A 14,550-nucleotide genomic window follows, 5' to 3' on the forward strand; every position below is an offset into this window, starting at 1 on the left:
ACGGGTTATCATTCCTACGAAAAAGGAATTTCACAAACCCCAAGGACTGACAAAGATGAACATCAGAACATAGCCAAGCCCCCCGTTCCCTGCGAGGCTGAGGGAGCATAGGGGTGCAGGCACTTGCCTGACCCACACTGAGAGCTGAGAGGAGCAGGGTCATATCTTTAATAACAAGCTCACGGGGCCAAAATCAGCAGAGCTCAAAACAGGATTTGGCTTTAATGTTACATACTTTTGTCTCTATAATGGCACCTTCTACCACTTTCTTACTATATGAAAAAAATAATAAAGTTCCAAAAGGAGGGCTATTGATTTCCTTTTCATTGTGTATGAAGTGAGTTTAATATTTCAATCCTATGTGCAGGTAAGTACAATCTGCCGATACATGATCTAAGGGGGAAACCTGGGCACCAGATCAATGCTAACCTTGGGACAAAGTTCAAGCTGCGACTATGCCCTTAAGCATTTTTCCTCCTTTAATATGCATAAAATCCACAGGAAGGCATTTGATAATTCATCTTGAAGTGTAAATAAGTAACCTCACCTTTCACATCTACAGGGTTCATTCACATTTTAAGGGGGAATTTCTTTACTTAAAAACTATGAACTGCCCAAATTTCAGGAGTAAGCTCGCGGCCTGTCAAGAAGACCCAGCAGGTGCAGCGCCTCTCCTGCCTCATAGCTGTTGGGAGCACGGAGTCAACCCGTGAAAGGTGCCCAATGAATGTCAGTTGTGCTTACAAACAAGCTCTATCACAGCCCATCCACTAGGCCCATCCTGGATTCAGCCAAGGTCACACACACTGGGAAACAGAATTGTTATTCAGCACAAGTAGTCATGCGTCATCCTTGAACTGACACCAGAGGGTCCACAGCAAGAGGATTAATCCTTAACAGGCCCAACTCCGACTATCTCCTCAGCAATGAACTCTGCTCATTTGGCATCTGCCTGCTGGCTTCGCACTCAGTTTAAGACAAGTTGCACCACTCACTTACCGTTCCAACCAGGGGATACAGAAAACCAGCCCCGACGCTGGCACGGATGTCGCGAATGGGCAGGACGAAGCCGGTAGGCACACCTTTTTGCTCTGGGTTATGAGACAAGGACAGGTGTGTTTTGGCCATGCAGATGGGCAGATGCCCAAAGCCCTGGGGAAAGAAGGGAACAGAAGCAGGGCAAATGAAAAGCTGACACTGCGAGGAAGAGCTTTTGGGTGCGATGGTGTGGATGCTTCAATTTATCTGAAACATTTCAACTCCCCTTATACCCATCTCCACCTCACTGCCTTCTAGCTTAGTGTAAAAAAAAAAAAAAAAATTGCAGGAGTGGCGGGGGCAGAATCTGTTGGGTGAGGGGAGTAAGTACTCAACCATATCCCAAACGTGAGTATTTTATTTTCATCTATATAGCCAATACAACTCAAGGCCAGCTCTCAATACTTTAGTAAGACATTCCACAATTCCTCCTGGCTTTTCCACACACACGCATATACCACCTGTGGTGATAAAGAACTTGGGGCTGGATCGCCCAATGCAAACTCACTATTTCAGAAGAGCAGAGGCTGCTGCCAGAGGAGGGAAAGCAGTGGGTGCTTAGCGGCTGGGGGAACTCGGGCTTCTTGACTGCAAGGCCTGCTTTATAAACAGCTGAAAGAACAAAACAATCAGACAACTACCTGCTTCGTGTAGACTTCTGCCTTGAGCTGAGCCTCAGGGAGCAATTCAATGTCATCTGCCCCATAGATCTTCTGTGCGATGATCCTGATTTTGTCTGCTACGGGGAGCTGATAGACAGAAAAGAGGGGGAGACCATCGCTGGAACACGGGCCCATTCTAGGTCAGAGTCCCTACAAGGGCCAGAAGATGTTTTTACATACATATACAGACACGCAAATAGTTTGAGGTTTATTGGGTTAGAACATTTTCTTTTAATGCCAAGCCCCAGAGTTTGTCAGTGGAAAATGTCCCACAGAGGTAGTCTCTCTCTCTCTGTGTGTATTTAGGATCTCACCAGGTACATCACAAACAATATTGATGACTACCCAAGAATAATTACTTCTTTATAAGTAAAAAATAATGTTCTATGACTGGAAAGCAGTCTCCTGTCAAAGCTGTTTATGAAATAAAACCGATATCCATCCACATAACTCCCGGTTTGCATATGAGAAGTAGATGCTATTCTTAATATAACATATTGATTGGTAATTGCTGTTACTTAGAAATAGTTTTGTTTTTTTAAAAATATATTTTATTGATATTTTACAGAGAGGAAGGGAGGGATAGAGAGTTAGAAACATCGATGAGAGAGAAACATCAATCAGCTGCCTCCTGCACCCCCCCCCACTGGGGATGTGCCCGCAACCAAGGCACATGCCCTTGACTGGAATCGAACCAGGGACCCTTTAGTCCGCAGGCCGTTGCTCTATCCACTGAGCCAAACCGGTTAGGGCAACTTAGAAATAGTTTTAAAAAACAATCCGGTGACTTCTACGGTGACTATGAAGTGGGAACAGTGTGAAAGGCTATGCCCTGTGTGGCACCGGAAGCAGAGCGCAGTGGTCAGAGGCCAGGAGTCTAACTGGTGAGGGCCTGGCCCCACTGATTATCCACAACAGGGTGCCTGGCTTCTCACATGCTGCCCAGTGGGGGAATCACAGCAAACAGCAAAGGAACTGGGAAGGAAAGCTACTCAGTGGTAACTTGGATGAGCAAATTACTAAAATTAGTCCATTTATCTGACTCTACTCCCTAGCAACTAAAGCTAAGAGAATGCATTGGGTGAGTTTTATTTTTTGGAAAGGAATAATAATCTATTTTAAAAAAAGTTCCTTTTTGAACTAAACAGTGATAATTTATGAAAGGGCTTTGCATAATGGATAGGAATAAAGCAACTATTCAGTTGTCGCTTATAAAGATGCAACAGTGCCCTAACCGGTTTGGCTCAGTGGATAGAGCATCGGCCTGTGGACCGAGAGGTCCAGGTTCGATTCCGGTCAAGGGCATGTACCTGGGTTGCGGGTACATCCCTCATAGGGGGTGTGCAGGAGGCAGCTGATCGATGTTTCTCTCCCATCGATGTTTCTAACTCTCTATGCCTCTCCTTTCCTTTCTGTAAAAAATCAATTAAAAATATTATTTAAAAAATAAAATAAAGATGGAACAGAGATTAGTGTCATATGCATCTTGTGACTGGGCTCTATGTGCCAAGGCACATTCAAACTTCTGACGCAAAAGTACTCTGTGGAAGGGTGATTTAAGACCAACAGATGTGGAATAAGACAAAAAGTGGCAGCCTCCTGTTTTTCAGAGCAAAGTTCCAAGCAGAAATGGGTTATAGCGAAGCAGGTCTCCTGCTCGCCTTCGAGGCCTGGGGCCCCCAGCAGTAGGCACTGCGGATGGGGCTTAGAGAGGGCGCCTATAAAGGCTTCGCATCTGTGTTCATGGCATTTCCTGAAAAGACCATCGGTTGAACAGATTTTCAAGCCCATCTGTGAAACTAAAGCTCCATAGGAAAATGTCCGTGTCCACAGGGCATTGTTAACCACCAGTGTATTATATATGCAAGAGGCAAAGAGAAACAAAAGAATGTTAAAATTCAAGAGAAATAGGGTTTCTTCCTTCTACCTTTGGAAATAACCCTTTATGGCTTTTTTTATGTCAATTTTCGAAAGTCTATGATTATCGTTTAAAAACCAAGCTAAGAACCCGCTTAGAGAATACAAACAGAATTAGCTACCACATCCCAAGTTCCTAATGAAGTTCCTTGTTGTGGGCACACCACTTAATGCCCAATCACATCCTGAAATTCATGGACAGAGAAATGAAAACAAAACACAACTCTATAATATAAACACCTTTCTCTGAACTAACTTTATACTTTATTGTTCATGGAATAAGCAGTGCTTCTGCTTGGGCCAGACATCATGTAGTTTACTCAGTGATGGAAAAAATGCTAAAGCCTGCTGGGGTGCGTGGTTTTGCACCCGAGGGCTTCTCTGAACTTGAGGTAGCTCTGTGCCAGGAAGTGAGAAAACATATCTGAGTCTTGCTGTAGCCCCGTGTCAACTTGCCCTAATATGGTTGGTGCCTTGGGTAAAAGGCCGTAGTGAATTACACTCTTATATATGACCCTTCCTCCTGCCAGCAGAGGAACTGCGCTGTGAGCCTTTCCAAAAGCGAGGACGTGAGCCAATCTCCCAGGGTCTTCTTGCCTGGACCCTTACTCTGTGTGTAGGCAGCAATATGAGTTGGTAAGAACTCTGCCTAGAGTTGAGGGTCCAGGATGTGTAACTCACCTACATGGGAATCAGACCCACAGAGCTGAAGCTGTTAAACACAGGCTCTGAACAGAGGCAGCCACACAGAAACCTCACTGTGCTTTTTGGCTTTTTGCATAGAGCAAGTAACCCACCTTGAGGTCATACAGGAGCCGGAAGCTGCTGGGTGCCTGAGCTGCTTTCTGGACGGCCTGAGCCAGGGCTAGGGCACCCTTGCCCCCTTCTGCCCAGTGAGTACACTTCACGGCGTCGAAAGCCCCATGTTCTCTGGCGAGGCGGCCGACGAGGTCCAGCTCGGCCTCTGTATCTGTCCTGAAAAGGCAGCATTTTATGTTAGAGCCCTGACAGTGCCCGAGGAGGATAGAATCTCTCGTTTTTGCCATTAAAGCCCATGTGAATTACCTGCTGATAAATGGACATTAATCAAGTAATGTTGCTTGGGTCTGAATCCCAGCTCCATGATTTACTACCGAGGTGACTTTCGGCCCGTTACTTAAGCTTTATGTGCCTGGATTTCCACGTGGGTAAAGTGGGAATAATCATAGCACTTATTTCATTTGGGATGTCAATGAGGTTGAGATGTCAAAATACCCAGACCATTCCAGGTATAGCATAGGAATCAATATGTACTCGCTTTAAAAATATTTTGCTTCCCATTCTGCTGTGATTAGGCCATTATGACAAGACCAAAAATAGCATTACAATATTTATACAACCCACGCAAGTCCTCTCTCACAGGAACACTTCCAGCTCAATACGTCTGACTCTTTGTCATTACAACATCCCACCAGGCTCAGAGAAATAATGCAACTCTGTAGGGCTATGATCTCCTGTTAGCTCAAAAGGCCTCTGGACACCAAACAGAACATTTAACATCAGGTCTATGTGTTACCCACTTCACCCGGTGCAGGGGAGGGGAGGGGAGGGGAGGGGAGGGGACCCAGGGGAGCCAAATCTGAGCCTGGACCCTCAGTGGGCGAGGTGACGAGTTCCCTGTGCCGTGTGCGGTGCCCGTCAGAGTGCAGGCTCCTTTAATGGCCCCTGAAGCCAGCTTAACAACCAAGACTGGTAAATGAATCAAAAGAGCTAAAAGCTCCAGGAGATGTTTTCTGACCAGTTTCCACAGTCCCCTGAGCCGCGGCGCTGCACTTACTTGAATGCATTCACAGCCACCACCACTGGGACTCCAAACATCCTGGCATTTTCAATTTGTTTCTTCAAGTTACTGAAGCCTTTTTCCACCAGCTCCAGGTTCTGTAAAAACAACAGTGAAGGTGTTGGTCCTTCTGTGAGGTCAGAGAGAGCACAGCTGAAGACGGTTCCAGGCCCTTCTTTTTTTTTTTTTTTAAATATATTTTATTGATTTTTTACAGAGAGGAAGGGAGAGGAATAGAGAGCTAGAAACATCCATGAGAGAAACATCCATCAGCTGCCTCCTGCAAACCCCCCACTGGGGATGTGCCCGCAACCAAGGTACATGCCCGACCAGAATTGAACCTGGGACTCCTCAGTCCACAGGCCGACGCTCTAGCCACCGAGCCAAACTGGTCAGGGCCCAGGCCCTTCTTAAAGGAGAACCTGTCTCCTCAAGCCTGAGCCACTCCCTGTCAGGACAAGCTGAGAGAGCGCAGGTCAGCGGACGTATCTCCCACCGCAGCGAGTGTGCGCTGAGGAGCCGCTAACACTGTGCGGCCTCACAACGTGCACATGGAGTGGAATGGTGCTCGTGTCCTGGCTGTCCTGGCAACACGAGAGCTGCTCTGTCTGCTGCCATCATACCATATCTCAATAGCATGCTTGCTGTTTGAAGGGAACCAGATGCCCTTAAATAAATTATGTTTATAACCCCTATGTTTATAGATTTTATGTACTCATATGATATAATGGCACTCACTAACTCTACTCAGTGTTGCACAGGCCCTTCCATCAGAAGACAGAGCCTAGCACAGTGCCTGGTACAGCTGCTACAGAAAACTTGAGGGAATCAGGGATGCTATCACAGAGGTTTTAAGGAACTTAACCATGAGCCTTTACTGGGGACAACAGAAAACAACATGAAGCCATCTGTAAGAACCAAATAACGTAATTTAAAAGAAAGAAATTAAGGAAACATACGTTTAAATATGTTTCCTGCAGCACTGAAAAACTGCAAATAACACAAACTTTCTTCATAGGGGATTTATAATATACACACTCAATAAATGTTTATCATGGAGATGTTATGAAAAATGAGATAATCTATATGACACGGAACCTGTCAAAAGTGTATTTAGTTGCAAAAGAATGTATAAGTTGCAAAGCAATGGAGAACTTAATTCCATTTTTGAACAAATAGAAAAATATATGTATATATCATGAAGTTTGTTTTAATGTTGAGAAATATACAGAAAATGGTTAAGAAGATTCAAGTTATACGTTACATTCTTATACTGTTTAACTTTTATACAAAGGGTATGATACTAACATAAGCTTAAAAACACATTAAATATTTAAAAAATATGTAACAGTCATATATATAAAGTGATATACACTGGATCACGAGCAAAACCCAGCAGTAATAGCTCTGGGTTTGGGGATTCCATGAAACAGCAGAAAAAAATAGGTAAAAGTATTAAAACATCTGAGATCCTTATAATCATGATTTATGTTTTCCTTTAATAACTAAAAACCAAGATTAGGATTACTTGATATTCCAAAAAGCACTGCTAATTCTTTACCTCCAGTCACATAAAAACCAATTAATATGTAAGGCTCATTGAGAACAGTTTTAAATAAGTGGACTTTCTTAAATGAAGATACCAGCTGGGCCGTTAGGGGCAGTCATTCTAATCAGGCACAGGGAAGGCGGTGGGGTGGCAGTAGGGCCAGAACCGTGAATTGCACTCCCACGCGTGAGTCAGACAAATGACCATAAAAGGCAAATCATAGCTCAGAAGAAAGGCAGACTCAAGGCACTGACAATTTTTTCTAGCTGCTTTTGAAATACTTCATTTGGAGCCTAAACAGTGACCTGTATTGCTTGATAATTTAAGTTTCCCAAAAAAAAGCAGAAAATTTGAATTAGTGATAGCGGCTGACCTTACCATCTCATTCGAGGGCCTCTCTCATAACCACCCCACACTGACTCTGGAGATGTTTCTTTGATGGTAAATGACATAAATATGAAAAGGTTCAAGCTCACAATTGTTTGAGCTCCTGCTTGACGCTACAAACCAATTAGAAATTTTGCCTAGAAAAATAACCAGGATGCTGCAGAAGAAAAGACATCCCTAAAAAGGTCCCCGTGTTTGCTTCTGATTGGAACGGAATTTGGTAATCCACCGGCCAGTCCAGGGAAGACAAGGAAACTTCCAATAGTCTGGGGCAGGGTTTCTCAGCCTCATCGCTTCTAACATTTTGGGCCAAAGCATTCCTTGTAGCTGGGGCTGCCCTGTGCATCACTGAAGGATGTTCGGCACATCCCGGGCCTCTACCCACTGAATTCCAGTAGCACTCCCCACAAGTTATTATAATAAAAAATGTCTCTAGACACTGTCAGACATCCCCTGGAAATAAAATTGCTCCCAGTTTGAGAAACCACTGCTGATTGAAGGCAGTGGCTTTACTGGTATCCTATGTGGGGCAATTCTGCTCTATGAGGCACTTCTTCCCTACTGCATTTAATCCAATTCTTCGGCACACTGCAGCCTTTTGGCATTCCTGGGAGCAAGCCTGGGTCAGAGTGATAGCCCGACTCATCTCCAAAGGAGCCGGTTGAGATGTGCTGATTCAGCCTGTGGTGCTTTCTAGGTCAAATAATTAGAAATGACTGGCGTTACCTCCTCTATGTACTCCTTGGGAAGAGGCAGTCCGGCAGTAACCTGGAAGGAAAGGAAGCAAAGTCAGAGGCATTTTCTGTTTACAATTAAATATCAGCTTCAACTGGTGTGTGCCATGTGTTAAGGCCAGGAGCTGCAGGCTTGGGCATATAGGACAGTTTAGGGTGTTTCCTGCCCTAAGGATTTAGGACATATGACCAATCCTACAGCACAGAACAAAAACGGCTGCTTTGAGAAGAGTGGACCTTTGTGGCCTAAAACTCGGTGGTGAGAAAGGATGCATCTATGGGGGCGGGGGGGGGGTGTAGTCTAGTCAGGGCAATAACCTCTGAGTGATGCCCACAGCAGAGGGGGAAGTGAAGGTTAGTATAGGGAAAAGGCAGCCGTTAGTCCTCCGAAGGCCACCTTGACATGCCCACCAATGGAGTCTGTGACAAGCCCTGTGCTGGGACCATGAGCTGGTCTGCAGAGCCAACCCACGCCTTTGTGGATCTGAACCGGGATGCAGAAGCAATACCATCAGGAGGGAAACAACACACACAGGTTCTCTTCCTTGATCACAGCGTAAAGGTCTCAGGGTACATAAGCTGTAAGTTCACTGTTAGAGAGGCACCTGGAGGCCTGGCCCTGCTGCACCCACAGGGCTGAGCATGGGGGTGAAGGTGCTGGTCCAGGAACCCCACTGTGGGCCATGGGCAGTGACGAAGCAGGGGTCCGAGCCACCTCGTCCTGGCCTTATACGTAGCCGCACGAGGGAATGTGAGCAGCGGGTCTGGCTCCTTGGCAGAGGTGTGTGTAAAACCCTCCTCAGTGCTGCCCAGGTTAAGGGCCCGGCATATTTTTTAGACCATGAGATGAGGAGAAAGGAAATGAAGGTGCAAAGTTGTGAGGATGAGTGCAGGGGTGCAAGAGAGAAATGTTGGTTATAACTGGGAAGGAAAAGGGAGTCAAGCCATGCTGCACTGCTAGCAGAAAGGGGTGTCCTGGGCTAGGGGTGCTTTGTACCTCAGGGACAACAAGCTAAACTAGAGAGGCGGGGGCTGTGCTATGGCAGCGGTTCTCACAGCAAGGCCTGGAGACCTAGCCTTCCATGTGGTCTCCAAGGTCAAGACTATTTCCACAATAATTCTAAGACATCATAACCCTTTTCACTCTTTCTCTCTCACGGAGTATATAACCGACTTTTCCAAAGACTATGGGACATGGGATATCACAAAAGATCAAATGCAGAAGAGAATCCAGTAGCCTTCAACGAAACCAGATACTGAAGAGATCTGAAAAATGTACAATGCCTGAATTTTGTTTTGGAAAAATACAGTAACTTTTCAATACAAAAATTTTATGTTAATATTAACTCAGCTTTAATTCCTCATGTAATAAATATCAATAGATATAACCCACCTAAATAAAAGTTCTTTCAGGCCCTCATGCATTTTTAGAGGTTCTGAGACCAAAAGGTTTGAGAAGTACTGCTGTAGTGGCCGCTACACTAAGAAACACTGCTTTTGTTCTGTAGGGGAAGGAGGTCTTCTTTCTCAAGTAGAGGACCAGCTCCTAGGATGGGAATTGAATTCAAGTAATTTCTGAACACCAGCACCATGTCTTCACATGTAAGTGCCGAAGAAAGGTGCTACAATAACAGGATGTAAAGTGAAATTCCCAACCCATAGGGACTCGAGAAAACACAAGGTTCGGGTTGGAGGTGAAATAACCCAGTCCTAACCTGTTTGCATTGCCCACAGGCGAGCATCTCTCCCCTTCTCCCTCCCCCGCCCACCGCAGGATGCTGGTGGTCCCCTCCAGCGTGCGCCTCCCCAGAAGGGCTGACCTGTCTCAGCTAAGTAGTTTTGTGGGCTGGCTGCCAGTGTCACTCTTTGGAGGAAAAATGGGACAGATTTTAAAAGAACAGTCTGACCATAAAGGAATTTTTTGAGGGAATAGCAAGCGCATGTCCTTGGAGGCGTTTAGATATTATCAGATGTTTTCCTCAGAAAGGTAGGCCATGACGCCAATTCCAGCCCTCTGAAAATGCCGAGAGCTGGTCGTGCCGAATGATAAGAGGCTACCTGCCTGAACATCCCTTGCTTTTGACACTCTATTAATCATGAAGATAAGAGCTGCTAATGAAGAAACAAACAGGCACAAACCATGCAGCTTCCCTTTAGCCTTCAGACTATTCCTGACAATCAGACTCTTCCTACTCTTTTTTTTTTTTGGTTAATCCTCACTCAAGGATATTTTTTCCATTGACTTTTGGAGAGAGTGGAAGGGAGTGAGGGAGGGGAGTGGGAGAAGCAAAGAGAGAGAGAGAGAGAGATTGGTTGCTTGGTTGCCTCCCACACAAGTCTCAACTGGGGTCAGGTATCAAACCTGCAACCCAGGTATGTGCCCTTAACTGGGAATTGAACCTGAGACTCTTCAGTTTGCAGGCTGATGCTCTAACCACTGAGCTACCGACTAGGGTGGACTCTTCCTACTTATGATCCTCACCGTAGGGCCACCTCCGTGCATTTTAAGAGCCCTGACAGTGGCAACAAGCACCACCACGTGAGGGCGGAGACCGGAATACCGGCACTTGATGTTAAAAAACTTTTCCATTCCAATGTCTGCTCCAAATCCTGCTTCCGTCACTGTAAGTAAGGAGAAAAGCAACTGTCAAAATGCTACTTCAACTCCCCTGATGTTAAAAAACAACAACAAACAAAACAAAAAAACACCTATTCACTGACTGTGCAAAAAGACTCACCTACAAATCCTTCAGGCCCAACGAGCTTGAGTGCAATGCGGTCTGCAATGATAGAGGAGTTTCCGTGTGCGATGTTGGCAAACGGTCCAGCATGAACAAATACCGGAGTGCCCTGTGGAAACCACGACAGTGAATCTGCGAATCCTGCTTCGAAACGGGTCCCACAGTCAAGAGGAAAGTTAGCTGGAATCCCAAAGAAAAAGACATCCCGAAAAGTTAAACATGAAGCTGCCTCTTTATGACAGCAATGTCCCAACTGCAACCTCGAGGAAGAATGGGGAGCCACGAGCAGGTAGAAAAGTCTTGACTCCCCAAGGAAAGTGTGGACACAGAAAACTGATCCGAAAGGCTGGCGCCGCTCTGCTCACCTCCAGTGTCTGCATGAGGTTGGGCTTGATCGCATCTTTCATGAGCACGGCCAGTGCCCCACTCACACCCTGTAAAACGAAGGCGCGATGTGTTCACTCCGACCAGCAAAAAACCAACCTTCTAACCCAAAACTCAGCACTCTTAGATCTTCCTTTTTTTAGCCGTCTTAGACCAATTAGTAGTTCTACCTGAACTAGACCATTCAGTTATTTATTTTTTTCTGGATATACTCTGAATTTGCCAGTTATTTTAAGCAGAGAGAACAGCTAGAATAAAAATGACATTCACATGTAATTCTTGGAAAAAGCATAATTCTGGAAACAAGCATCTCAATCAAGCTCTGCTGCTGCTGGACGAGGGGAATCCATCTAGTTTACATATGCAGATGCTAGTTCTCTGAGTAATGAATTATTTGTAACTTTGGTGTCTGGTCAGAAGTGGCCACAAACCAAGTTCAATATGTGTTTCCCAAAGCAAAAACTAAGAATTTACCCAGGAATTCAATACCAACTCTTAAATAGCAGGTCCCTCTTCTAAGCCCTCCAACCACAGCGGGAAAAACTGGTGACAAAGTAAAATAAAACTATAGACCCCATTTATATTCAATTTTATGAGTTTTGAAGTTCCTGCTGTGGGTGTAAAAATTTAAAACAATTTTCTTTTTTCACACATACTAACTGCGAAAAGAGGATGTTAATGTTTTCCCCCAAGGATCTGGTTCATTGGAATGAGTGCATATTGACATACTGCTTGCTTAATCATAGGCCAACCATATTGGTGTATGTCAACACAAACAGACCTTTAAAAAGTTAATCTAGCCCTGGCCTGGGTGGCTCAGTTGGTTGGAGCACTGTGCCATGCACCGAAGGGTCGCTGTTTGGATTCCCGGTCAGGGCATATGCCTGGGTTCCGTCCCTGGTTGGGGCACATATAACAAGTAACCAATCGACGTTTCTGTTTTACATTGATGTTTTTCTCTCTCCTTTCCTCTCTCTAAAATCAATTTAAGAAATTTAATCTATAAGATCATCTCATTTCAAACTTCATATTATCATGTAGACAGTTCAGAAATAAATCTGAAGTAGAGAACTAACCTTGTAGGACCATCAGATAACTGGAAAATGAATTATTCCCAATGTGTTTATCAGCGTGGATACAGTGGCGGCCAACAAACACATGACAAGTGGCCTCTGTGTAGGGAGGCGTCATGGGGAGAGGCCAGGGTGTGACCCCAAGCTCAGCAACTAAGGGCCTCACTCGGACTCTGGTGCCCTCTGCAAACTGAAGCCATATACCCACTTCTGTGAATACTCTCAGGTTGAACATGTTGTTCAAACCATCAGAAACCTGTGGTCTATAACTGGAGCATACTACCTATTACTCACCATGAAGTACATTTTATAAATTCCCTAATTACCTTGTCGGCAACAAAATCATATCTGGCCCATACGTGGGGTACCTACCAGGTCTTCGGTACTGATGGGCTCTCCTTTCTTGCTGGATGCCACCACCATTTTGCTCAGTCTCTCTCTCATGTCTTCCAGGGAATTGGTGAGAGCCAGGACAGCCATGATTTCACTGGCCACAGAGATATCAAACTGGGTCTGTTGGGAGGAAAGAGACACAACAGGGAAAACTTCGTTAAACCACAACAGTGAACTGCAAAAGTAATCCTTGTTTGCATCCACAGCTTAAACAAAAGCTTAAATGGGTCGAATAACAGTAATACACAGAGAACTTAATGAAAATAGTTCTCCCCAACAGAAAAAAATCTGTAATTATTCCAAGACCTTGATTAGTCAAATCTTTAAAATAAATATTCTAGTAGGACAGTCCTGTGAAAGCAGCTTGTAGTTATGGTTTCCCTAAAATACAACCCGGAAGCTCTTACACCAAAGAGACATACTGCAAAATGGCCACAATTTTAATCAATTTGTGTGCACTGATATTCACTTGGGTCTCCACCTCCAGGAAAAAATGCCAGGGGAAAAACACACAGGTGACACATAGGATGTACTGCAAAAGCTGTCAGGAGCGCTCAATCCCACACACCTATTCGCTTCCACTTTGAAAGGAACAGGCAGAAAAGCACCTGGCAGTACCAGTCGGGTGGGAACAGATGGAGGAGGACAGAAGGAGCAAGGATGTGGCTCACTGGAACTAATTTACTTAGAAAGGAACAAACAGTTACCGTCCGTGTGTAACCTTTCTCCGTCGGAGCCTGTCCAATTGTGATCTTCCTCAGGAATCTATCATTGGTATCCAACACTACAGCAGAAAGGGAAGACACAGGACAATGCTGGGAAAAGGACCATGAAGTTAAAGGAACCAGCCAAGTTGTAGAGCAACAAGTCCAACTTAATGCCTGTCTATTCATATCTGATTTCAAATCAGATGGCAAAGCTAGAATATGGGTTCAAATGAAGACATGATGTACATATATAGTAAGTGTACAGGAGTTATTTTTAAAGAAACAAATGTGGACTGGCTTGGTTTTATTCTGTCTAGATAACTCAAACAACTAGAAATCTGGAACCTATTCTAAAGCATATTCGAGCTTACAAGAAAAACAGCAGGCCACAGTTTTCAAAAGGCAGAGGTCTGTGTTGTTCTGCGGGATGACTCACTGGTCTTACACCATCCTGGGAAACACAAGGGCCATGAGCGCAGGGCCAGGCAAATGCCTTTAGAAGCATGTTGGGTAACAGGCCTGCTCTTCCCTTCAGCACGCTGAGAAGAATCACCTCCCTTCAGAAGACAGAATAGCTATCCAATTGTATACCCTTGGAGAACATGACAAAGATCAACCAGCTAACTAGTCTTACTTCCGTCTCCCAGGACAAATTACTGTTAACATTTTAGTGTATTTCCAATGTTCTTTTTTTGTATGACGCGTCAAACAATTACAAAATACAAAACGGAGACTTGACTTGGGGTGGTGAATACACAATACTAGTGTACAGATGATGTGTTGTGGAATTGTGCACTGAACCCCGTATAATTTTGTTAACCAGTGTTACCCCAATAAATTCAATAAAAAGGAAAAAAAAAAAAAAGAAAGAACAGTGTGCTAATTACACTCTAAATGGGTCAAAGAGGAGAGGCATTTTTAAGACACTTAATAACATGCCAAATTATTTTCAATAAAAACCAATAAACACCCAAAGCAGTTCTGTACAGCACTCAGAGGGACACACACTCAAACACCCCCCGCTTGATAAACGAAGGATATAATGTGTTGTTAAAGCGTATCCTTATTTTAAAAAAATATACAGTGTCAAGTTCCTTGTGTCTAGTTTCTCTGTATAAAATAGCCAGTCAACAGGTATAATCCATT

At 44.5% G+C, this 14,550-nt stretch overlaps 1 protein-coding gene across 4 annotated transcripts in view; it reads right to left on the reverse strand.

Moving 5' to 3' along the window:
- The window catches only part of MTHFD1 (methylenetetrahydrofolate dehydrogenase, cyclohydrolase and formyltetrahydrofolate synthetase 1), a 60,782-nt gene that overhangs the window by 6,008 nt on the left and 40,224 nt on the right, over window positions 1–14,550 (reverse strand). For all 4 annotated transcript variants that reach the window (XM_059693714.1, XM_059693731.1, XM_059693723.1 and 1 more), the window contains 10 exons: window positions 13,405–13,481; window positions 12,677–12,817; window positions 11,213–11,281; window positions 10,845–10,956; window positions 10,589–10,728; window positions 8,099–8,140; window positions 5,434–5,534; window positions 4,415–4,592; window positions 1,680–1,787; window positions 1,000–1,152 (listed from right to left, as the gene is read on the reverse strand). In XM_059693714.1, coding sequence (XP_059549697.1) covers window positions 1,000–1,152; window positions 1,680–1,787; window positions 4,415–4,592; window positions 5,434–5,534; window positions 8,099–8,140; window positions 10,589–10,728; window positions 10,845–10,956; window positions 11,213–11,281; window positions 12,677–12,817; window positions 13,405–13,481 — 1,121 coding nt within the window. The remainder of the gene's footprint in view (window positions 1–999; window positions 1,153–1,679; window positions 1,788–4,414; window positions 4,593–5,433; window positions 5,535–8,098; window positions 8,141–10,588; window positions 10,729–10,844; window positions 10,957–11,212; window positions 11,282–12,676; window positions 12,818–13,404; window positions 13,482–14,550) is intronic.

Source organism: Myotis daubentonii, chromosome 1 (genome assembly GCF_963259705.1).
Source record: "Myotis daubentonii chromosome 1, mMyoDau2.1, whole genome shotgun sequence".
NCBI lineage: Eukaryota > Metazoa > Chordata > Mammalia > Chiroptera > Vespertilionidae > Myotis > Myotis daubentonii.